Source organism: Numida meleagris, chromosome 2, assembly GCF_002078875.1.
Source record: "Numida meleagris isolate 19003 breed g44 Domestic line chromosome 2, NumMel1.0, whole genome shotgun sequence".
In the NCBI taxonomy this organism is placed as follows: Eukaryota; Metazoa; Chordata; class Aves; order Galliformes; family Numididae; genus Numida; species Numida meleagris.
In genome coordinates, this window is record NC_034410.1 from 92,271,065 (window position 1) to 92,294,270 (window position 23,206).

At 38.8% G+C, this 23,206-nt stretch overlaps 1 protein-coding gene across 3 annotated transcripts in view; it reads left to right on the forward strand.

Annotated features, from left to right (window-relative positions):
• The window catches only part of CD226 (CD226 molecule), a 30,477-nt gene that overhangs the window by 6,445 nt on the left and 826 nt on the right, over positions 1 to 23,206 (forward strand). The window contains exons 3-5 of one of the 3 annotated variants that reach the window (XM_021386337.1): positions 13,482 to 13,817; positions 21,092 to 21,197; positions 21,967 to 22,027. In XM_021386337.1, the coding sequence (XP_021242012.1) occupies positions 13,482 to 13,817; positions 21,092 to 21,197; positions 21,967 to 22,027 (503 nt within the window). The remainder of the gene's footprint in view (positions 1 to 13,481; positions 13,818 to 21,091; positions 21,198 to 21,966; positions 22,028 to 23,206) is intronic. The other 2 variants (XM_021386338.1, XM_021386339.1) reach the window with 2 other exon arrangements.

Here is a 23,206-nt window from a genome sequence, read left to right on the forward strand (position 1 = left end):
CTCTCCTCTCCTCTCCTCTCCTGTCCTTTCTTTTTCCTTCTCTAAAATGTTTTCAGGGAAAGGAAACATTTCCAGTGTTTCCAGTCTCTGTCATTTTGAAATATGTACTTGGATGATATTAATTTACAAAAGAAGTGAAGTAGGTTTTGGAAAAAATCTGCCCTTCTTTGTACTATATCCTTTGTCTGTTTCTGTTTTGTCCAGACATTTGCCTACATATGGCCAGCTGGGACACAGATCCATTTGTTTATGTGGTCCTTTGCCTGTCTTTAATCCTTTGGTTCTTCTCTCATCAACTTATCAATACAAGAGATACCTATATTTGAAAGGACTTTTCTCAGTAGTTTAATTTCAGTTAGATAGTAAAATATTACTAGTGATTTATGACTTTAAAAAGTCATCCTATGTATTAATGGACAGTATTATTTTGACAGTCGCAGTAACTTTTACATCTTGTAACATAAATTATGCATAGTTGCATAATTTTTTATTGTTAAACTATTTGAAATTGTTTTATTTTATTTTATTGCTTTTATTTTAATTCATGACTAAATTGTTGGCTCTGTAGTCGGTGACAATTGACCATTTGTTCAGGGGATGTGTATTGCTAGCAACTTTGAATAAGAATGTAAGATCATTAATAGAGTATTTAAATGCCAGCTGTACCATGAAGTACTCTCATATTTTAAATAGAGTGATCAACCTCTTCTATGATAGCAGAGACAGAGCTTTTCTATTCTTAGCTAGTATGATGATATCCATGCCACTCAGCTCTTCTTTATTAACGTTTTTCTGCCTGCCAAAAGCAGTACAATGTATAGATTTTTTTTTCAAGTCTCTATTCACCTGAAATAACTTACTTTCTATTTATCTCTGTCTCAATTTAGATTGTGATTCATAGGTCTACAGTGAAAAAATTATCATCCCTTTAAAGCACACAGATACAAGAACTAACCCTGAGGGATCTTCATTCCTCAGCTCTTAGACTCCGAGCTCCCCAGAGCAAGGACTATCTCTGTATTTTACACGGTGTCAACCACATTGTCAGCACCTAATTAAAAAGAAAGAGGATGTAGCCAAGAAGAAGCTGCCTTTTTCATACCTCTGCTGTGGTTAGTGACCTGTTAAACATTGCTTTTCTTTCTTTTTAACTTCTGTGATGAACTAAGGATTGGATCCCCCTTCAGTAAAAAAGACTGGGGAAAAAAAAGCCTGTTTGGAGCAGAGCAGAAGGAAAAGCTTCATTTCTGGAGGAAAAGCTTAGATCAAAACAAATTACAGAAAAGTGGAAAAATCAGGTTGGAAAAGACATCGCAAACTTACCTCATCCATCTCTATTCTGAGGAAGTATAAGCATCATCCATAACCAATTCCCATACTGGAAATTTATGCATAATATTTTTGCATAGTTATTCTAGTGTTTAACCAGCCTTGGAATGAAATTTTTTCCCCATTACATCTAACCTAGATACCTCTTGTTTAATATAGAGCTTATTCATTTAAGTCCTTCCCTTTGAATAATAGAAGGAAGGCTCTCATACTGTCAGACTTCAGTCATCCCCCTGTTCTAAACAAAAATAGTTAACTTTCCTTCTTAGCTCATTATTCTAAATTTCACCATTCTTATATTCATCAGAATCGTCTCCAGTTTGTATATTACATTCTTAAAGTAAGTTAGCTAAAATGCTCCTGCTAAGGCCTCAGCATCACTGAATGAAGATTAATATTTTCTCCTTTATCTTGCCTATAAGCATGGTTTATATACATGAGAAAAATTATCATCCAGAAACAGAAAATGTGATTTTTGTTCTATTTGGCTAGCAATCAGTTATAACATGCAGACTCTTTTATTCAGCATTGTTTAGTGGTTTTTTTTTGTGTCTATGTGTGTGTGCATATTGTTTTTTGTTGTTGTTTTAAATTTTTTTCTTTTTTTATAATTTTCATTAGTTGTTAAGAAGAATAATACTATTAAGTGCTCTTGGTTACTATGTTTGTATCAGAATATGCAATGTTGAGGAAAAAACATTCAGTATCTATGAGGAGTAGTGTTCTTTCCCAGTGGAAGATAATTTTGAAGTGTTGGTTTATGTATTCCCTCTAAGCATTTCTTAATGAACACACTTTGTGTTTCTATTTGCTCTTTGTTGAGTTTTATCATCAGGGACCCTTTTGGAAGATCATGAACTGCTAGGAATATGCTGAGCAAGCTTAGGATCCAGCTGAGCAAGGATCCAGCTGAGCAAGTGGGGAAAAATCATCTTTGCCATCAGGCTGGTCAGTCCCAAAACTGATGAGGGGACCTATAACAGGGACAACAGGAAAGACAGATAGCAACCCATGAATGAGCGAAGTCATCTGGGTTGGGATGACATGCAAGGGCAAGACCTTGAAAACAATAAATCAAGGCAGAAGGATGACCATCTCAAATTTATGCACACAAATAAGGAAATGCTCAGGGACAGTATTGTGGGGAAGCTCTTACACACTTTCTGGAAACCAGCATAACCATCTGAAGTGTCTGTGCTCCAGTGCAGGCTGTAGGGGGAACAAAGAAGGAATCAGAACTCTACGTGTAGCTACAGAGCTATAATCTCATTAAGATGGCTCCTATTACTCAAGTGCTGCAGTGGATGAATACAGGCTTTTTAGGAAGGACAGGCCAGGTTAGCAAAGACGTAGTGTTGCTTTTTATGCAAGAAAGCATTGGGAATGCAGGAAATTCTGCTCATTAGTGGATGACAAGCCATCTGAGAATGTATGGGTCAAGATTAGTGAGCAGACCAACACGTGTTATGATTTTGTGGGTGTCTGCTACCAATGTCCTTTCAAGGAAGAAGTAGGTGAGGCCTTCAGAGTACAAGAGGAAGCTTGCAATTCTCTGATCCTCATCAGAGAATGAAACTACCTGTGTGGAGCAACATTGCAGAACACAAGAGTTCCTGGAGGTTTCTGGAGTGCAGTAATGATAAATTCCCACACAAGTGATTAAGTAGCTGATGAGAATGCACTATGCTGAACCTTAAACTTAGAAAAAAAGGAAGTAATTGATGGAATTTTGAAGATCAGGGACAACCTTGTCTGTAGTGACCATGAGATGTTGGAGTTCATGACCTCATTAGAAGGTGATAAAAATAAAAAAGCAAGACCTTCTGGGCTTCGGAAGACTAGACATTGGCCTGTTCGGGCATCTATTTAGAAGAATCCTATGGATGAGGAAGAAAAAGAGGCTGTGAGAGAACTTGTTCATTGTGAAGGGTAACCTCCTCCAGTGGTCCATCAAGACAAGAAGGAAATTGAGTAAGAATGCTTGAAGACCTGCATGAACGATGCAGGAATGAAGTTAGGAAACTAAGAACTAACCTGGAATCAAATCAAGTGAATTCAGTTCTAACTGATTTCTTTTTTTTTTTTTTAATTTATTTAGCTGGCTATTTATTTATTTATTTTGCAAATATTCCCCTGACTTCATAAGCCAAAAATATTTAATCTTCCCAGTGATTAATCCCTAATTCTATGCCACTACAGTAACCACTGTGAAATTTAACTTAATTAGCATATTATTTCTAGTATCAACCTTTACTTCTGTGATATCCACATCTAGTTTCAGATGCTTTATTACTTTGCTTTTTTTTTTTTAATGAAATTGTAAATACTATGGATGAAATTTTGAGATAGTGATGTTTGGAAATCACCAGTGCGTGCAACTGCAGGGGGAAATACAAAGTGTATCCTGACAGCTTTAAAATATTTGAAATCAAGGAAATGATAGAATATTATTTTATCTTAGACAATGTTCTATTTGGAAAAATACGTGTTAGGATATGAAATGAACAGAGTTAGGTGAAAAGGAGAAGGGAATTACAGATTCAGATAGTTTTCTTGTCCCACAGTTTTCCCAAGAAGTAGATCCTCTTTCTACTGTTTATATTTCTAATGATGAACTTTTCTTTCAGCTGGTCTGTCTGATAGGCAATATAATTTATAAGTCAATAAAGACAAAAAGAAATGGAGAGGAAACAAGCAATGTAGAATGTTGACGATATATTGATTTTTTTTACTTTCTTACCTGGTTCCAAACTGCATAACAAACTTATTGTGAAATATTTCTCCAATATATATTCAGTTCATAAAACAATCCATTAAAATAATAAATATGTACTGAGATGCAAGGCAAAAAAAAAGGGCATCTTCCTGTTGCACTCCCAAGCATTATAACATTTGTGGGGCTGAGCAGTGGGTATGTATACACATTGTCTAGTGTTTTTCCAGCATTGGCTTTCCCTCCTGAGAAATACTTGTCTGTAGGAGCTACTTTTACTGTTCACACTCTTTCCCTTCCCCTCTCCCCTGCCTTTCGTATCCCGTATGGCTTTCATTGTGATATACTGTGTTCTACCCTGGCAACCAAAAGAGCCAGCCACACTCTGGAGTGCAACAGGCCCAGTGAGGGGCGGGAGTGTCCCACTCTGCTCTGTGCTGTGTGGCCTCACCTCAAGCTGTGTGGAGGTTTGGGCACTGCAATATAAGAAGGACACACACACAACTATTAGAAGGTGTCCAAAGGAGGGCTGCAAAAATGGTGAAGGGTCTTGAGGGCAAGACGTATGAGGAGTGGCTGAAGTCCCTGGGTGTGTTCAGCTCCCCCAGAGCTGAGGGGAGGCTGCATTTCTTTACAGGGAGTGGAGGTGCAGTGCTGAGCTCTGCTCTGTGGTGACAGCAACAGGGCCCAAGGGAATGGCATGGAGCTGTGTCAGGGGAGGGGCAGGTGGGGGTTAGGGACAGGTTCTGCACCAGAGGGCGGTGGGCAAGGAACAGGCTGTCCAGGGCAGTGGGCACAGCCCCAAGCTGCCAGCATTCAAGGAGTGTTTGGACAACTATCTCAGACATAGGGTTTGATTTTGAGTGGTCCTGTGTGGAGCCAGGAGTTGGGTTTGATGATCATAGAATCATAGAATCATAGAATCATAGAATCATAGAATCATAGAAGGGCTTGGGTTGAAAAGAACCTCAAAGATCATCAAGTCTCAACGCCCCTGCCAAGTGCAGGGTCGCCAACCACTAGACCAGGCTGCCCAGAGCCACGTCCAGTCTGGCCTTGAATGCCTCCAGGGACGGGGCATCCACAACCTCCCTGGGCAACCTGTTCCAGTACGTCACCACCCTCTGTGTGAAAAACTTCCTCCTAATATCTAACCTAAATCTCCCCTGTCTCAGCTTAAAACCATTCCCCCTTGTCCTATCGCTATCCACCCTCACAATCGATCCCCCTCCTGTTTATACGCTCCCTTCAAGCATTGGAAGGCCACAATGAGGTCTCCCCGGAGCCTTCTCTTCTCCAGACTAAACAAGCCCAGCTCCCTCAACCTTTCCTCATAGGAGAGGTTGTCTCGCTCCAATTTACAGGAGGGAGAAGGGGTATATGTATACCCGACGGCGAGATTAAGACACAACGGGTCAAATGTTAGCCCGATTAGTTTATTACAAATCCTAGTAGCTTAGGGAGATGGGGAAGGGAAGGTGGGCGATAGAAAAGAGATAAAAAAGCAAGGAGTCTTTGTAGAAAGCAAGAGAGATAGTCACCACCAGGGGTCCAGCGTTGTTTGTAGCGCCGACGTTGATCTTCTCAGGTGATGGGTCATCAGGGCTTGTTGTTCGGTTGCCAACCGCTTTGGTTGACCAACCCCTTTGGTCGACAACCCCTTTGGTCGACGACGACCTCCAACAGCAGTACGCACTTATTTATAAGTCCAAATTGGTCGAGTCAGCTCTCTTTGGAGTGACAGTTAGTGGTTGAGTCAGCTCTCTCTGGAGTGGCAGCTTCTGGCTTTGGGATCTCAGCAGAAAACCCATCTTCCGGGCCTTGCCAGCAGATAAGAGGGAGCAGGAAGGTGCCCATCCGCATCCTGTTTTTCACAGGATACGATGGTATCATTCCCCAGTCTCACATACCAAGCTGGTGCTACTTGGTCACAGGCCAGATCTTCCGCCAGTAAACACTCCTGAGCACTCTCTTCCTGGGGCAAACAGCCCTGAAGGAAATGCTTTCGAATGTTCACACGGTTGATGTTGATTGCCACACGGCGACACCCACCATTTGTCTCCTTGGTAAGTAAGTTAGAGTCTTATCACAAAACATACCTCAGAAAGCAAGCTTTGAGCCAAAAGAAAAGAAGGGTTTAGACAGAGGTGCTCCAGCCCTCTGATCATCTTGGTCACCCTCCTCTGCACTCGTTCCAAGAGCTCCACGTCCTTCTTGTGCTGGGGGCCCCAGGCCTGGACACAGTACTCCAGATGGGGCCTCACAAGAGCCGAGTAGAGGGGGACCACCACCTCCCTCTCCCTGCTGACCACTGCTCTTTTAATGCAGCCCAGAACATAGTTGTCCTTCTAGGCTGCCAGCGCACACTGCTGGCTCATGTCCATGATTCTTGGGGGTCCCTTCCTACTTGGGATATTCTATGATTCTAGGTTTCTCTGATAAGATGTGAATAAGGAGGCACGAACCTGCACACAGACGTATGTGCACACGCACACGCATGCGCACACTTATGAGGTGACATGCATTTTCTCAGCATAGCATTTATTTTCAACCACTGTGATAAAATCATAAACAATAAGTGAAGGATAAGGACAGTATCCTGTGTCATTCCTAGACGTTTCTTGAACTCCTGTTGTGAGTAAATTCCCTTTATTCTGAACTGATTAAATTCCTGGAGAGAATGAAAATCTGAAATTCTGACCTCTTACACCTTTAAGAATCTCCTGCAGGAAAAACCTGGCATAATGCATTTTCTGTTCTTCTTGGATGACTTATTTCCTAACAATCAAATTCTTCTGACTCAGAAATGTTTGTACCTGAATAGCAGATGATTTTCTTACTCTTATTAGCACCATACTCTCTCTCTTTTTGGCTTCTTCCTTTCCTTGCACCCCATGCAACTAAAGTTCAGCTTTAAAGACAGAGTAAAACAACAAAGGGTTGTGCAGTATGCACAAACAAACTGGAGTTGGAGGTGATTTAAAATCAGGTGCTAAGTGTTTATAAACTCACAGAGAATTAATAATTGGTACCGATGTATTCACCAGCTTGTTACAATATGATATAATTTAAATTAAAGTGACATTGTTAATGTATAGTAGTATTAATACTTTTAGCTCTTACAATCTAAATACTCTCTTAGAAAAATGCATTCTTTTCAAACATGCTACTGGTGATGGTTTTTAGTCTGATTGTAGAACTTGTGCCAATAACTCATAAGAAATTAAGATCTTTATTGCTCCAACTTATATAATAGCCAAATATCCCCATTTTCAAGGACAATCCATTTTTAGGTACTCAACAGAATGATGTGGCGCATGCACACAAGACGTTAATTTAGGAGCTAAAAGCAATTCCAAATCTAGTAGATTGAGGAAGAGTGAAGGGGTCACCGCTGAAGTATTTTTTCATCCAAAAGTTGATTTTCTTGAAGATAAAAAGCCCTGGATAAAGTTCATCTTCATAAAATTTTGAGACTACCTTTCAACTATAATTTATTTTATTGCTCCTTATTATGAGCAGTGGAAGACAAGAGTGTACACAAACAAAGCTTCAGCAAACCTGGCAACTTGTCTCTGTGATAGAGCTAAGTTAGCTTTGCAGTTTTGGAAAAGATCATTTGTTGTTTCTAGTGGAAATTAGCACTTCCTAAGGGTAGCAGCTTTAAAGATGGCTCTGTTATCATCAGGTTGAGTAGTGTATGAGCTTGTCCTGACCTAGAGATCGGGGAAGCCCACAGAAAACATCTGTGTTCTGGGATGGCTGAAGATGTCATGTGAGTTACCATGTTCATTTCGCATCACTGTGTGCACTGGTCAGAAGTATAACTCCAGTGCTGGTAGTCTTTAGCCTCTACTTAAATTTTAAGCTCCAGCAGAGAAGCAGAAACATGCTAAGCTGTAAAAATATTTATTTCAGTACATTTTATTTTACTCTTCTTAAATTTTGTCTGAACTTTCTGAAGTTGTGGTACTAATGTTGAAGTATGAATATTATTTTTTTGTTAATTGCTTTAAACCAGAAGGAATCATAGAATCATAAAATATGCTGAGTTGGAAGGGACCCACAAGTATCGTCAAGTCCAACTCCTGGCTCTACACAGGACCACCCAAAAAATCAGACCATATGACAGAGAGCTGTCCAAATGCTCCTTGAACACAGCTGGTGCTGTGACCATTGCCCTGGGGAGCCTGTTCCAGTGCCCGACCACGCTCTGGTGAAGAACCTTTTCCTGATATCCAACATGAACTTCCTGAAAATGCATGACATAGATATTTTTGTAGTCCAGATTAAAGCTCTGGAGCCTGATGTAAGATTATAGATATGAGACAGTTGAAACTCATGATTAACTGTAATTAAAATGTCACAGATACTGACTTTAAAAATGAATGATCTAGCTGAAAACAAGTCTAAGTATCTAAGGAACTTTCCCGTGATGAATCACAATAAGCCAATCTTCTCTGAGATCAAAAGAATGAAACAAATAAACAAAACAGAAAACAACAAACGAACAGAAGTGGAGAGGACAGAAATAAAAAAGTAGAAAGTCTGAAAATACCTAGCCAAAAGAACGGGGAACAAACTTTTACATAACATTTATTTTGATGTTTTGTTCTCTGAAACAAGGAAGGAAAAGTATAGAATTATTTTATTTTCCCCCCAAAGTGGAATTTCTTAACATTGTCAATTCTGTGCTGCAGAATTTCTGTTTAGTTGTTAGATCCTTTAAATCCTAAGAAGCTGGTTCACACTCATTCATGCCTCTATATATCTTATATTTACTTTCCAGAAATAAATGAAAGATTATGTTTTTTAAAATATGAGTGCCTATTTTTTTTCTCTGTATGTCTAATGGACCTGAACCAATGGAAATGTGTGTAGTCACAAAATATGATGAGGTATCATTATGCCAAAAAAGATACAAGGAGGGTTTCAAACATGGAGCCCTTATATTTTACTAAGCAAAGGAAAATGTGGCTCCCTTGAGTGCTGTCACTGCCTACTGCTTTCTCTACAGGAGGAGCAATGACAGGACTGCAGTGGAGGCAGCGTGGGCAGCAGCAGTTTTGGCCAGAATGAGCAGAGGGCAGGAGAAGTCTCTTTTTATCAAGAGCAATAGTACATTTTTAAAGCATTTCTGAAATGTGGACATGGTGTGACACCTTGAGTTGTGTGCTTGTGGGGGTGCAGTTGTGTGGGTGTGCCTTTTTTCCATTGAAGTATTTCTCAGAACATGAGGTGCTCATCCCACACATACCAGGCTGAAAGCAAAGAAACCATGTTCAGAAAGATGCTAAATAAAGCAAGTGCTTAAGCAGAGGAGAAGGAGGATGAAAGAACATTTCTAATGTGGATGTCAAAACAAAAATGGGACAATTGCTTAAAACAAAAGCCTGAAACACTTCAGTGTACTTGGAAAATTGAATAAGAAATATATAGGCCTGATTCTCTACTGCTTGTCATTGCATAATCACATAAGTTTTGCACAGTAACATACTGTAAGGATGAGAGTGATTTATATTTTTCATCAGAAATGCAAATGCCTAAACATTGCTTCATACTGCCAAGTAAAATATGCATGAAAAGCAAAAAATTAAAACCATAGAATCATAGAATCATAGAATTAGCTAGGTTGGAAAAGACCCACAAGATCATCCAGTCCAACCATCCACCTACCACCAATAACCTCACTAAACCATGTCTCTCAACACTGAATTTAATGTTTCTTGAACACCTCCAGGGACAGTGACTCAACCACCTCCCTGGGCAGACATTCCAGCACCTGACCACTCTTTCACAAAAGTAGAATTTCCTAATGTCCAGCCTAAATCTCCCCTGGCGCAACTTGAGTCCATTCCCCCTCGTCCTGTCACTAGTTACAAGAGAGAAGAGGCTGACCCCCCATCTCACTACAACCTCCCTTCAGGTAGTTATAGAGAGTGATAAGGTCTCCCCTGAGCCTCTTCTTCTCCAGACTGAACAATCCCAGCTCCGTCAGCCGCTCCTCATAAGGCCTGTGCTCCAGACCTCTCACCAGCTTCATCGCCCTCCTCTGAGCACGCTCGAGGGCCTCATTGTCTTTCTTGCAGTGAGGGGCCCAAAACTGGACGCAGTACTTGAGGTGAGGCCTCACCAGTGCTATCACAATGTCTGTAAAAATAACTATGATAGAGCATACAGTGACTGAGAATCTCAAAAAATGTTCCTGTTTTAGTTTGGCTGTTCCTACATAGTTCTCCTAACTTTTAACAGGGGAAGAGGTAATGGCCTCAAGTTGCACCAGGGAAGTTTCAGGTTGGGTATTAGGAAAACATCTCTTCTCAGAAAGAGCTGTGAGGCACTGGCACAGGCTGCCCAGGGAGTGGTGGAGTCACTGTCCCTGGAGGTGTTCAAGAACTTTGGAGATGTGGTACTGAAGGACATGGTTAGTGGGCATGGTGGGGATGGGCTGATGGTCAGACTAGATGGCATTAGTGGTCTTTTCCAACCTACATGATTTTAGTATTCTGTGATTATTAGCGTACCATTTATTGTATTTAAATCCAGAAAATTATACAAATGTATTTAGATTTGCATCCTGGAATTTCTTCACTGAAGCTGTGAGGCAACATCAGCTTTGTAATGTACAGGTTGCAGAACACAATAGTATATAACACATTATTAGGAAGCTGTGATATATTGTTGGACAAATATAACACAGCTAATGAATTAAAAGAACAGATTTTCATGAGTATGATTTTCATGATTTCTTGATTCCTGCGCTTCACAGTTTACCATGTGTGTAATGTATGTTCTTCTAGCAAATGTACAGCAGGGCAGTGGGGAAGAAGGCCATTTTTATGTAGTCCTTGTTGCTGCCTTTTGGGTCAGGTGGAATGCCTCTGGAAGGAGGGAGGTACATAATCATAGATATACATCATAATTTCCCTAATAAGTATGCTTACATCTGAAAAACACCTGCGGGTTGGGGTGGCATTAGCAGGGAATGAGTAGGACAGCAAGCACACACACAGGAGCAGATGAGGATGCATGGAGGAAAAGCAGGGAGTAGTAGGACTTGCACATTAGAAGTATACAGTAAAGGCTGCACAGTGAAGAAGACAAAACTTCTCAAGAAAGATCATGTGCTTTATTTGTTATGCAGGCAGTTATTGGAAGTCAGTGATCTGGAAAGTGGGACAGGAGGAAAGGATCTGACCTGTTAGAATATAAGGTCAAAGGAGAGATTTGATATAAATTCCCATTTCATTTACCCCTTTTCCCTATCCAGTCAGAATCTGCTCTCTCTAAACAATAAGAATAAAATAAAATTACTTTTTCTAGTATTGTGGCTTCAGAAACATATTTTTGAAGTGTCAAGTTCCATTATAGTAGTCATTTAGCCTGATATGAATAATACTTAGACTTCTCTGAGTAAATTCTTAGAATCATACAATTGTTTGAGTTGGAAGAGACCCTTAAAGGTCATCTAGTCCAACTCCCCTGCAATGAACAGGGACATGCACAGCTAGATCAGGTTGCTCAGAGCATGGCCCAGCCTGGTCTTGAGTGTCTCCAGGCATGGGGCATCCACCACATCCCTGGGCAGCCTGTTTCAGTGCCTCACCACCCTTACTGTAAAGCACTTCTTCCTCATCTCCATCTAAACCTCCCCTCTTTTAGTTTGAAACCATCTCCCCTTGTCCTGTCACAGCAGACTCTGGTAAATCTGTTCCCTTACTTCTTATTGCCCCCCTTTAGGTACTGAAAGGCAGCTATTGGTTCTCCATGGAGCCTTCTCTTCTCCAGGATGAACAGCCTCGGATCTCTCAGCCTGCATTATATCTTCTTTTTGGTTTAATGAATTTCCTTCTTTTCTGTCCTTGTCTATCATTAACTTTCTATCTCCTTTATTGCAGTCTGCGTGGATCTTCAGGTTCTTTATTCATTTTTCTAGGTAAACTCATTAGACATGGTTCCTTTTTTCTTTCAGCATTTCAATATTTCAGTCTTACTTCTGGTCTCCGAAGGCAGAGGGAATGTAATTCTGTGTAAATTCTGTGCTGTGTTCCACTGATAAATTATTAAAAACTGTAGGCCAGACATTTTCATTCCTATTTTCCATTGTTTCATGGAGACCAGACAAGTGTCAGAAGTCAGACTGCCACAGTGAAACTTCCATCCTGTCAACATGAATGGAATCATTTTTTTCCTAGATTGAGGGTGGTATTCTTGCCCACATGAAATCCTGTTATCTTTTGCAACTAGCTTAGAGGCTGAGGTACGTCACTCCATATTGGTGATTTCTCCAGTACCTATTATTTTGACAACTTCTATACTACCAGCATTCCAATTAATATAATTAGCTAGAATTGTTTCTCCTAGATTTATAATAAAAATATTATACCAAGCAGGATCTATATTTAGTTCAGTCCTACAGTATTATGTTCCATCCAGACTGCCGCTGCAACCATCCCATCTCATGAATCTGGCTATAAATTCATTTTAAGGCTTTCTTTTTAACAAATTTTGATACATTTAATGAATGCCATTCTTCCTATGCAATTTTCTTAATTCTCCTTCATGGATTGCAGTTGTTACCTTACATAGAGCAAAGCACAGAAGTATATACTACTGATATTTTTTGACATAAAGACATATAATAAAATACAGAATCTCACTGAACAGTTTGAAAGAGCAGTCCTTTCACAGTGTACAAAACCCAGATGTATCATTAATATTATTCAACACCAAAGTCTTCAAAAAGATGACAGTGCTAGTCCTCACTGTGAGAAATACACATTACAGAGGTGTCTTTAGAAGCCAAGTGACCACTGAGTGCTCTGAATACCAGAAACATTGACAAACTTGCTTCTGAAGACTTTTTTAGTATTTATTTGATGTGTGAACAGTGAATTCTATTACTAAGAATAGAAACTCTGAAAAAGGAAATTTCAGTCTAAATGATTTAAGATACAGTACATCTATGATTTGTATATGGCTGTAATCTTGACTTTATCTGTAAGTCTCCTTTCAAATAGCCTGGCTGTCATACAGGCTTCTCCTGAGTATGGGAGTGTTTAAGAATATTTTTAATCTTAAATGATGAGATTTTTGAATTAGAGTTCATAGGCTGGAATGTTATGTGATGTAATTTACAAATACATGTCCTAAAGGGCACATCAAACTATTTTATTTTTTTAATCAACGTGAAGGCAGAATAAGGCTATCACAAATTTTATGTAACTGGTCCCATAATTTACACTGTTGAATATTTGCTGAAACTGTTAATAAAACATTAATATATTCAACATTTATAGAAATAGCCTTCTTGAAATGTCAGCACAGCCTCACAATTCCACAGAAGATGTTTGGTCTAGAAAAGCACTGAAATAGACTCATATATAGGTATAAATGATAGGGTTTTTTTTGTTTGTTTGTTTCTGTTTTTGTTTTTCAGCAGATGCTTTTGAAATATCTGAGAGACAAAATAATCCCGTGTTTGCCAAGCCAGGAGGAAGTGTCACTTTTACTTGCCCTTACGATATCGGAGGATCAGTGCAGCAAGTGAAGTGGGAAAGGATTAAGGCAAATGGGACAGATACCATCGTCCTGTGTAACTCATTAGGACGGAAAAGCTTTGGTTCAGATTTCAGAAAGCGTGCACTGGTGGATTGCTCTGGTCAGGCAAGCTCCACAATTGTCATTCAAAACGTCACAGCCTCTGACTTCACGACGTACCGCTGTGTGGCTACTGGAAGAAATAAAACCTTTGAGATGAGTTTCACTGTGGTTGGTAAGTAAAGAAGGCAGTGGTAAATGTTTCCAGGATCTTCTGAGGCATTAGCATCTTTACCAGTAAAAAATAACGCTCTGGTAACAAATGAGGGCTTATTCAAATACCACATTCAAATGAGTAGTGTGAGACAGATGACAAAGTTAAAAATCAGTCTGGTTTCCACGAAAAGAAGCTGGTTTATCTTGTCTACTGTCATAACAGGACTTCAGATCTGTTTGTGAGAAGTTGATTTGATGATAGGAAGGAGACTCTTTGAAAGAGGAGACTGCAGAGTTTGCAGGGGGAGATCAGTGGTCTCTGGGAGACGTGTGGCGGTCCCCATTAGCACAGTGCATTGTGGGGCATGAACCTGGGTCCTAGGTGAGAGACCTGTCTTCCAGCGGGAGCTAAGAGCAAACTTCTGTTGCAAACGTAGAATCTGTAGAATGGACTGTGCGTTGTTCATGCAAGGAATTTCCATAGCGGGAGCTGAATAATTCTTCAGGTTTTGCTGTGACTGTTTTCACAGTTTGATTATAATGGGAGCTTAGGTCTCCATATGTAGACATATAAAATTGGATTGCTCAAACTGTGAGCTATATCTCACTTTTAGTTCTATGTTTTTGTGACTATAAAAAGGGTTCACTTTTAGTTCTTCTCCATAGAATGCATTTTGAAAACAGAGTTCTTGTACCACCCCAGCCCTTCTTCTCCTGTTGAAGCATTCAGGCCAGCTCTGTGGTGCCTTTGGTACTGCCTTTGTTAGTGGTAATAAATGAGTGCTGGCAGACATCTGCTTGGCAGCATGTAGAGCTGTGGCATATGGTATAAAGCTTCAGAATACGCTTCATCTATGATTCAGGTATTGAGAATACACTCGGGAAGAAAAAGTTGATCTGTTTTACTCTGAACACTTTATGTCCCATCCCTGGAGGCGTTCAAGGCCAGGCTGGATGTGGCTCTGGGCAGCCTGGTCTAGTGGTTGGCGACCCTGCACTCAGCAAGGGGTTTGAAACTCAATGATCTTTGAGGTCCTTTTCAATCCAGGCCATTCTATGACCACAAAAGTTCATAAAATTGAACAAAATGTGATGAAAAGAAGTATGATTAAGGTGAATAATTTCTCTCACCTCTGATACTTCTAAACATTCAATTTTCAAAATAGTGACTGTATTCATATAATCAAGCATTTAAAAATTGTAAAGCAATGAAAATATTTTCTTTACTCCAAACAAAGTCTTTCTTGTACCAAAACTAAATCAAATAATGAGTTGCCAAACAGCCTCAACTTTAAGAACTACCTATGCAAACTCCTTCTAGTTAAACAAAACAAAACAAAAAAACAAAACTAAGGAAAGACATTAGATTCCATGCTTCTTTTGATCTTGAAGCAAATTCTATTTATCGCAACTGGTTTTAAGGCCAGCATAGTTATGCATATGTTGGAGAATAAAAGGTACGAATCCACCAAAGAAGCTGAAGTTTAATGTGATTCAGAAAACAGCTCATTGTCTCCCTCTAAAACACTCTGCATTATGACACACTTTATTTTGTTTTCTCTTGGTATTCCAAAAGAAGTGAAGCATCAAAAATTTCCAATTGTTTGCCTTTAATGTTTGGATATGTTTCATAATGCATGACTAATAGTTCCAAGGGGATATGGAGAAATGCTAAGAGGAAAGGAGAGAGAGGCCAGGGGTCAGCTCCCACAGACCCTGTGAAGACCTTCACTTGGAGTTACTTATTCTGCTTTGATGTAGCTTTGATGAAAAAATGACGACAGAAACTAGATGTGCTAATTTTTGTGTGTGTTCTATCAGCTCAGACACTTCATTTTTTTGGGGTAGTTGTTACAGCTAAGCCACAGTCTAGGCTTGGATTTGGTATGAAACTCTTCCAACATTTTTATTCTGTTGGTGCAATTCTGCATGGGTACTGCAAATCTCACCTTGGCCAGTGCCAGAGACATTCAGAAGTACAGAGTCTACAAGCTGGGAAAATGGTTGCACAGTGAATAGTAATAGAGAGAACTCTGTTTTGGGTGAGAGAGAGTAAGAGGTAAAATAATAAACTTTTGGTATTTGTTTTAAGAGCAGCTGTGTATTTAAAGATTCTAAGAATTTCTGAACAGGAAGAAACTTGTGGGAAAGGATATATAAAATAAGGGCATGGGATTATCTGCAGAAATGACAATAATTCTAAAACCACAGATTCTGAGAGGTTACACAGTAGAAAAAGGAAGCTTGCTTCTTGTCTGAAGGTGGAAGTATTATTGCAAGGAGAAATAGCATGAAATTCCTATGAAGAAAAAAAAAGGAATGTAGGAGAACAGATATTTAGGTGTGGGAAAAGCCTTGGCTGCTTTTGCAGTTGTGTCAGTCGAAGTCAGCAAGCTGCATTTAACATTTTCCAACATCAATAAAAACAAAACCATAGGATCCATTCAATATCATTGCCCACTCTTTCCCACCAAATATTGTTATTTTTGTTTTACAGTAACGGAATTTCCAGCTGAAATGACAGTTCTATGAATCTGTTTTTGACCTTAAAACCTAGAAAACAAAAAGTAACACATATGTAAATTAGTGTGGATTTGTGGAACAACAGCTGCAGAAACAGAAGGCTGGGTATTACATAATTATGTAACGTTCAAGAGACTTCAAATTAATTTCTGCATGCTCCTCACTGTTTTTCTGCTTCTGAAAATTCTGCTAATATGGTAATGTCACCAGATTTCACATCTGAACCCGTTTCAGATTTTTACTTATCATATTTTCCCTTTGATTAGATTTACTCTTTTCAGCAAGTTTCTGAAGGAAAGAAGCAGATTTCTTATCACCTTGTTTTGTTATATAAATAGGAAAGAAAGGTAGAAGTCATGAAAAAGTTGGAAACATGGAAAAACTGACTGTTATTTCATCCTGAAGACTTAAACATTGTGGAAAGATTTAATTTCAAAATGAAAAATTACAGGCTTTGAACACCTCTCTCTGGCAGCAGCCAGTGAATCAGGATGACATCTGAGCTCAATGTGTGCAAATGCAGAGGCTTGCAGCACAAATGCACCTTTTGGCACTGGCAGGAGATGAAAGTAAAAAGGCATACGGAAGTCACATTTTTCCCTGCTGATTTACCTGGGTTATGGATAGACTTTTAAATGCCACTTCAGCTGTTTCAGGTGGCTGAGTAAGGCCCTGCAATGGTTTCTAGGCCATCAGAGCCAGTGCCAGCTGGTCAGCTCCAGGGACTACCCTCTGTGCAGACAGAGTAGCCCCTGGGACTGAGGGCACTGGTAATTTGTGCATGAGGATGATGGACTGAATTTGAGTGGTGCTAGTGAGACCTGAGTTGATGATGTCCGGAAGATCTGCACCTAATTCTTTTTTTTCTTGCTGGTTTTGTCTTAGTTCATACTCTTTTTTTTGTTACAATTTTCTATCATTTTGAACCCACCTATTTTGCATGAAAACAGCTGTAAAATACAAAAGCCTTATATGATTGAGCTCTGTGCAAAATTTGTGTACCAACTAATGCCTAAAATGGCTGATAGCAAGCTGGTTGGGTTTCAGAGCACTGCTAAATTTTCTCCAGTGTATTTTAGATGTAAAGGAGCCTTTTCACCTTAAGGACTGCTTCCTGATGCCTTTTTTTAGAGAACAGGAACCAAATAATCACAAAGACAACAGGTCAGCATAAGGAAAATCTAGCATTAAGAAAAAAATGGCAGATGAAATGAAAAGCAGGGCAGTTCTTGTCCAGTCACAGTGGGTTATCGCACAATGCTTTGAGCTGGGAGAAAGCAGCAGTACTTCTGTGGCACAGAAAATAGACACAACATAGTGCTGTTGTAGTGGGTGAGGAGAATCAAGGTATGAGTGAAATTAGCTTTCTTCTTCATACATGATTTTTTCCTGTATGAATGCAAGATGCTCAGTCTACGTCTGTGGGTCTCTACTCAGCAAAGCACTTTTCTCTGAGCATGAATGCATTCACACTGGATTTCTACCTTTCACTTGTGGGCAAAACTATTTCAGTGATGTCTAGTTACATAGCTTACATGCCAGACCAGCAAGGCATGTGACAAGCTCCATGAAGATACTCACGGTGCAGTTAAAATCTCTTGTTAGGACAAATAAATGTCTGCCCCATTGGTGTTTTCTCCTCAAAACCAAAGCACTAAAACATTTGCACAGAAAAGTTTCAGAGTCTTGTACAGAAGATGCCAAGGCTACAAAGCTAGGGGAGGGAGAAAACACTGACTAATAATGGGTATTTTACTCACATCAACATACTACCTTTGATGAGAATACAAGAATTAAAGAGACACATGACAAGCCTGTGACACGTTTCTTCAAAACCCTGAATGTTATGTAATAGTCGGTAATTACAATAGATTTTGTATTGCTAACAAAAACAACTGCCTCAGGAAAGGTTTCCTTAAGATGAGAAAAGGCAAAAGGTCTTTTGAATTGTTATTGCTTCCAAAGAATCTAATGACTTCTCTCATCCAAATTTAACTGACAGCTGATAATCCCAGTTCTCAAACTCATTCAGTCATAGATTATTATCTTCACCTGATAAACTGAAGGTGAAATGTCATGAAAAGAATAAATGAAGTCTGGAGGGCTTGGACTGCAGGATGGAGATGCTGCTGAAGCCTGTAATTCTATCCAAATTCACCCATCCTAGATGATAATTAAATATATGATTTTTAACAGAGTAGCAAAATTCTTAAAATTTCTTTATTGCTTACGGAGTATTTTCTCCTTATTTCTGTAAGTACTCACTGGCACAGATGAAGGTTTTCTGTGGCAAGTAGCCAAGCACTTGGAAAAAATCAAATAATTTTTCTTGAAGCTGGACAAATGCATATGCAGTACTCTGTCATTTCAAGCATGGAGCCATTGAAAACGTGCTGGAAGTAGAGTGTCTACATTTTGTAGTTATAATACAGAAGTCATTAGTTTGTGTTACCAGGCAGTATCCTCTATTATGTCACATTCCTTCAGCAGTGTAAACTTCTGAGAGAGTTTTCTTTTTTCTTTCGAGTGAAACAATATTGGACTCCAAGGATAAGATTCTTCTGTATTCAGTACTTCTTTTCTTATCCTTTTCAATGAGCGCATTAACACTAAACAGACATACCTGAGCTCATTTCAACAGGTAGCTGTGAAGCTTTTTGATCCAGAAGAAAAGTCAACTGGTGATGGCTCAGCAGCTGGTTAGGTGAGATTATTATCATTAGCAATACCATTTCTTTTTTGTCTTTGAATTAAGCATGTAATTTTCTTGTCTATCCAGAATTAAAGCTCTTTGGTACAGCTGTGGTTTCATCTTCAGCTGCTCTCTTTCTCTCTACATTGTCTCAAACATTAAAGAGAACTAACCTGAGTAGTTACTGCTCACCAATAACTTGCTAGTTTTTATCTGCAACACTCAAACAACTTTGTGTCCATAAGATATGTTCACTGTCTCTTGTATTAAGTAATACAAAACAGCACCCTATGACTTCTTTATACTGAAGTTTCCCTTTTTATTATAGAATCATAGAATATCCCAAGATGGAAGGAACCCATAAAGATCACTGAGTCCAGCTCCTGGCTCCATACAGGACCACCTGAAATACAAACCCTGTATCTGAGAGTGTTGGCCAAATGCTCCTTGAACTCTGCCAGCTTGGGGTGGAGCCTGTTCCATGCCCACTACCCTCTGGTGCAGACCCTTTCCCTAACCCCCAGCTGCTGCTCCCCTGACGCAGCTCCATGTCGTTCCCTCGGGCCCTGTCTCTGAGAGCAGAGCTCAGCGCTGCCCCTCCACTCCCTGTGAGGAGCGGCAGCTGCCATGAGGCCTCCCCTCAGCCTTCTTTATTCCATCCCAAAGCATCTTTGTATGCCTTGTTTTGTTTTATTCCTACATGTTGAGAAATGAAAGAATATTCTGGAAATATTTCTTCTTCAGTACATATTTGGACAGACTCATGCTCTCATCATGACATAGCTATCACATGCTCACTAGAGTTTGCTGGAAGTTTGAGATTATTAGAAGTTGGTAAAACCACCTGACATAGAAGTTTGCTGCTACTGCTAGTCACAAATAGACTATATACCATAGCATTTATTACTTTCTATTTGTGATTGCTTGTTTTTTGTGCTATTTACTCTCAAGTCTGCAGACAGCTAGCGTAGAGATGCAACAGAAGCAGGAAATAGCACACTGTGGTGGGCTGCAAAAAGCTGAGTTAAAGTTCTGTGGTTTGACATACTTTTCTTTTTTTCTTTTTTTTTAATGATACCACTAACTGATGAGTAAAAATCATGCATGTTTTAAATGTATAACTATATTAAGGACTGGAATTGTGGGCTTGCTACATGACTGAGAATATTAATTCTCCTACAGCTTTTTTCACTTGAAAAATGAGAATAATTTTACATTACCTCTCCATGAGCTTGAGTACTTTAAGAATATATTGATTCATACCTTGAAGACATTGTCATGCCTGTGCTGACCCCATCGTTAATACATGTTGTTCTGTAGCTTTCTTTGAAGAAGTGATTCCATACTGAAGAAAACTATGCATTTACAAAGCTCAAACTGCAATGAATGTAACTTTTTCTATCTCAGTTGTGATTCTCAAAGAAAGCATTTTTGTTAATACTGGAACAAATAGGATGAGTTTCCTGAGATCCATCATCAAATTATGTGCAGTACTGGGCTATAAAAAATCGATCACAACAGGAGAATTTTTTGTGGAAATATTTTTATTAAAAAATGAACAGATTCTGGTTTGAATTAGAGTAGAAAATAACTGATAAAAGTGTGAAGCACTGAACTGAAAATCTTCTGGGTCTGAGAAAATGCCTTGTTGCTCATGGAATTAATGCATGTTCATTAGGTATATCTTATGGGACAACCTTTACAATGTCAAGGATATTCATTTAAGTCATCTGAGTGCTTTTATTGACTATATATCAAGTCACTTATGTATGCTGTTGGACTGCTTTCTCACCACAGGAGGGAATGAGAGGAAAAGGAATATACAAGACATTTCTGTTGGTTTTTTTCATACTGCTGTGCTGTATGAAATCATCTCAGTTGCAGCTTTTGTAAGAGCTAGTTCAGCATAACAAGGGCTCTTCAGAAATGAGGTAATGGTTGCGAGATCTGAATATTGAGCATGAGATCTCATGGGATAATGTGTTTACATAATTGTTGATTTTCAGCTTAGTCTGTCATGGGAAGTTCATGATGATCTATACAGAATTCTAACAATATTTATTACAATCATATTCTAGCAACTTGGGATCAGAAATGGCTTATTATCTACATAGCTGGAGGAACATCTGCTGCTGTTTTAGTTTTCCTACTCATTTTCTGCATCACCACTGCTTATCGCAAAAAGTAAGTAACAAATCAGTTTGCTTGATATAGAAGCATGAAGGTATGAAGGTGTTAAAAGCTCTTCTGTCCTTTTCAGAGGCTATTGAAAAAATGTGGACTTGGAAATTTTTCTTTCTGAAATTCTAAATTTGATAAAACTGATCAGTTAAGCAGGGTATAAGTACTTTATTTTTCCCATTACAAGGACAAACAAACAATAAACCCAACAAAACAAACGAAGAAACAAAAAATCTTACTCAAGATCCTTAGTCAGCTAAATGCTTATTGTGGTATAAACAAGTGATTAGAAAAGACTAACATAAGCTTAGGTTGGGCTGTTCCTGTTTTGAGCAGAGAAGCACAAGTGACATCTTGAGATTTTTTTACATCTTGTAGCATTTTGTATCTGCTCTACACTAAATGTATAGTAGTTGTCTGATCCAGAATCTCTGCTTAAAATGGAAAGAAATATTGAGTAGAAAAAACTAAATACATTTCTTTCCCCTTCACATCATATGAAGCTTCTAGAATTTACTGGCAATATATCACTGTACTTGCTCCTGAACAGGAGCTCTTCTGATATGTCTCCAGATCATTACAAAACAGTGCTAATCTCATGCATGTTATGGTCTGCACTCAGAGGAAAGTCTATTGGATTTTATTGATGTCAGTGGGCAAGTAAGTTACATCAGTGCTCTCTCTTGTATGCTGGAATTAAATTGTTTGGACTATACTGTAATACATGATGCAGTTCCTTCCATTGTGTTTCCAACTGAATGTGTGTCACCAGGAAGAAGAGGAAGAGGATCACAGAGGCCTTATTTAATGCTTTGTATTCTACTCAGGCCGAGGTGAGATCAACTGGAGTTCACTCATACTTTGTTATTTTGTATATTTCTTAACATTATCTCTTCTGTATCTGATGTTTACATTCCCTGAATTGTATAGTTTAATCTTAAACCATATTTGTGAAAAAATAAATATTTTTATAATTGTTCTCTGATTTTTTTTTTTTTATCAATTATATTTAAAGATTTCTTCCATGTAGCTGTTTTGGTTTGCAAGAGAACTATTTTTTTATTGGCAATATCTATTTATTTTTTCCTTCTAGTTGCTACTTTCAAATCTGAGGAAAAAAAAAAACAAAAAACCACAAAAAAACGTATCCTGTCATACCATTTGTATTTACCTATTTCTAGTTCAGCTTCACTATAATTTGTTGGTAAAACTGTTAAATTGCCTCTTTTTCTTTTTGTATTTTAACAGCCAATCAACTTTTTGTAGCTCTGTGATGTTTTTCCGCTAATAATCCTATACAAAGCCTGAGTAGAAAGACAAGATCCAAGTTTTCTGCTTCTACCTTGTCTTTTCATACCCTGTGTAATGGTATGAAGTAGTAATGTACCCAGGGAAACAGCCCCTTCCTCACAGTGGATGTGACTCTAGCTATTTATTCCCTTCAAACAGCATTTCTGTATCATCCTGTGGAGAAGTTCACTTTAAATACAGACATAAAAAAGTCCTTTAACCTTCTGCCAATTCTACGTCTCTCATTCTGCCTCTTGGGTCAACATTCACATCAGAATAAAGCTCTTCCTAGGGTAATCGTAGCCTAGAGACTTGCCATTTACCTCAGAAACCATCTTCTGAAAACATGACAATTCTGAAAACATGACAAATAACAAAGGCACCATCACATTAATGACTTGAGTAATTCACAGTATGGTCCACATCTTTGGAGTAACTCATGTTTTAAGATTGATTTGGGTAACTATTTCAGTATGTAAAGTGTGTACATGAAGAGAAAGAAGCATTCCAGTGATACCGATACTTTGATACTTTTCCAGGAACCCAAATGAGACAGCTGTGAAATATATTCAAAGTACAACTTTTTTTTTCATATGAATTGAATTTGAAATTTATTCATGTAACACAAGAAGACAAAAACTAATTTGATTGATGGTTATTTCCCAATAATAAAACAGCATATGGGGAAAATTTGTTGTTTTTTTTTTTCAAAGTCATTTTCA